The 2,568-nt window shown below is 39.6% G+C and overlaps 1 protein-coding gene across 1 annotated transcript; it reads right to left on the bottom strand.

Moving 5' to 3' along the window:
- Positions 1 to 1,438: 1,438 nt before the first annotated feature.
- Positions 1,439 to 1,800, bottom strand: LOC116889071 (protein transport protein Sec61 subunit gamma-like). The gene has a single exon (XM_032890255.1). It carries the CDS (start codon positions 1,744 to 1,746, stop codon positions 1,540 to 1,542), a length of 207 nt encoding a protein of 68 aa, XP_032746146.1. The 5' UTR covers positions 1,747 to 1,800; the 3' UTR covers positions 1,439 to 1,539.
- Positions 1,801 to 2,568: the final 768 nt, after the last annotated feature.

Here is a 2,568-nt window from a genome sequence, read left to right as displayed (position 1 = left end):
GTCACCCTCATGTTACTTTCATACATGTAGATATTTTAATATGACTTCCTCAAGTGACCCTTAGTGTTAGCTACCCCTCCTTCCATTACCCTCTCTTTCTTCTTCCTCTCCATTTACTCTTCCCATTCCAGCCTCCCCCTCCCCCACTCTCTCCATGATTGTATATTGTTTCCCCTTCCTTGGGAGACCCTTCCTTCTCTCTAGTCCCTTTCTCTCTACCTAAACTCTGTGGTTATACTAATTGTACAATTCCCATTAAAAGCTAAGAAGCTAACATCCACTTATAAATAAATATCATATTTGTCTTTTGGGGCCTAGGTTAACTCACTTAGGATAATTTTTTCTCTAGCTCCATTTACCTGAGGATTTCATGAGTTGTTTCTTAACAGCTGAGTAATATTTCATTGTATAAATGTACCACATTTTCCTTATCCATGGATGGGCATCTAGACTGTTTCATATTTCTGGATGTTGTGAGTAGAGTAGTAATGAACATGATTAAGCAAGTGTCTTTGTAGTAGGATGATGGGTCCCTTTGGGTACATACCTAAGAATGGTATAGCTTCGTCTTAAGGTAGATCAGTCCCCATCTTCCTGAGGAACTGCCACACTGATTTCAATGGTGGCTGTACAAGTTTGTACCCTCTTTAGCAATGGAAAAATGTTCCCATTAGTTCCACATACATACAGCATGAGCTGTCATTTGCTTTATTGATCTTGGCCATTCTGACTGGTATGAGATGGAATCTCAATGTGGCTTTCATTAGCATTTCCCCAGTAACTAAAGATGTTGAGCATTTCTTTAAGTGCTTCTCAGCTATTCGTGCTTGGGAACTCTTTGTTCAGCTCTGTACCCCATTTTAATTGCATTATTTGTTTTCTTGAATTTTTTGGTTCTTTATATATTTTAAATATTAGCTCTCTATCACATGTGTAATTGGTAAAAGTCTTTCCCATTCTGCAGTCTGCTGATGCCTGAATGAAGGTGTCCTTTGCCATACAGACATTTTTTTCAGTTTTTTAAGGTCCCATTTATTAGTTGTCAATCTCAGTGCCTGTGCTATTGATGTTCTGTTCAGGAAGTTGTCTCCTGCACCAATGTGTTCAAGGCTATTCCCACTTTCTCTTCTATCAGGTTCAGTATAACTGGATTTATGTTGAGGTCTTTATTCCATATGGAGTTGAGTTTTGTGCAGGGTGATAAGTATGAGTCTATTTTGGATCTTCTACATGCAGCCATCCACTTTGACCAGCACCATTTGTTGAAGATGCTTTTTTTTTTCAAGTATGTATTTCTGACCTCTTCAAAAATCAGATGTCCATAGGTGTATGGACTTATTTCCTGATCATCCTATTCCAGCGATCACATGTCTGTTTTTATGCTGATACCATGCTGTTTTTTTTGAAATTATTTTAATTTAGAAATAGAAAGTCATAGTTAGGAGGAAAGAAACAAAAACCACAAAGCATCCAGGCAACTTTTACTTCATGAGCTTGTCACCCCCTCATTGGTTCACCAGTCCCACGATGAGCAAGGACTCAGCTACCCACAAAAATGTTATTAATAGGGATGTGGATCAGTTTCACAAAGAAGCCGATGAACCCCATGATAGCGAATCCAATCGCTGTGGCTATGGCGATCTTCTGGAATTCTTTTCTATCAGGTTTGGTGCATCTTTTAACCAGCCGAATTGAGTCCTTTACAAACTGCTGACTTGGCTCGACAAACTGCATTACCTGATCCATGTTTGTGGGATGGCGGTTTGAGAGGGTAGAGACACGTAGCTTAGGAGAGAATTGAGCCCCACCATGCTGTTTTTATTACCATAGCTCTGTAGTACAATTCGAGACCAGGGATGGTAATATCTCCAGCAGTTATTTTATTTTATTTTATTTTTTATTAACTTGAGTATTTCTTATATACATTTCGAGTGTTATTTCCTTTCCCGGTTTCCGGGCAAACATCCCCCTCCCCTCCCCTTCCTTATGGGTGTTCCCCTCCCCATCCTCCCCCCCTTGCCGCCCTCCCCCCAACAATCTAGTTCACTGGGGGTTCAGTCTTAGCAGGACCCAGGGCTTCCCCTTCCACTGGTGCTCTTACTAGGATATTCATTGCTACTTATGAGGTCAGAGTCCAGGGTCAGTCCATGTATAGTCTTTAGGTAGTGGCTTAGTCCCTGGAAGCTCTGGTTGCTTGGCATTGTCAGCAGTTATTTTATTATCCAGATTTGTTTTGGCTAAGCTGAGGTTTTTATGCTAAATTTAGATTATTCTTATTTCGACAATTAAAAATACATTGAATAGCAGTGAAGAACATGTGTGTTCATTCACCTGGTTATTTCTTTAGCATACATTTTGAAAAGTCAGGTCAGACATTATAGACTTTTAAAGGACATATGCTGCTTACACTTTCTTCAGAGATATGGATTCTAGGTCACATTCCATCAAGATTTTTGAAGTGTATCACTCCTGACTTCACATAGTGTGACAGCTGTATGTGCCATATATAGCTATATGTGTATCTATATGTATAGCTATATGTGGCCTCCACATGCTCATATGTTTAAT

Source organism: Rattus rattus, chromosome 1, assembly GCF_011064425.1.
Source record: "Rattus rattus isolate New Zealand chromosome 1, Rrattus_CSIRO_v1, whole genome shotgun sequence".
NCBI lineage: Eukaryota > Metazoa > Chordata > Mammalia > Rodentia > Muridae > Rattus > Rattus rattus.
Note: the sequence above shows the minus strand (reverse complement) of the source record. Positions and strands in the feature narration are given on the sequence as shown.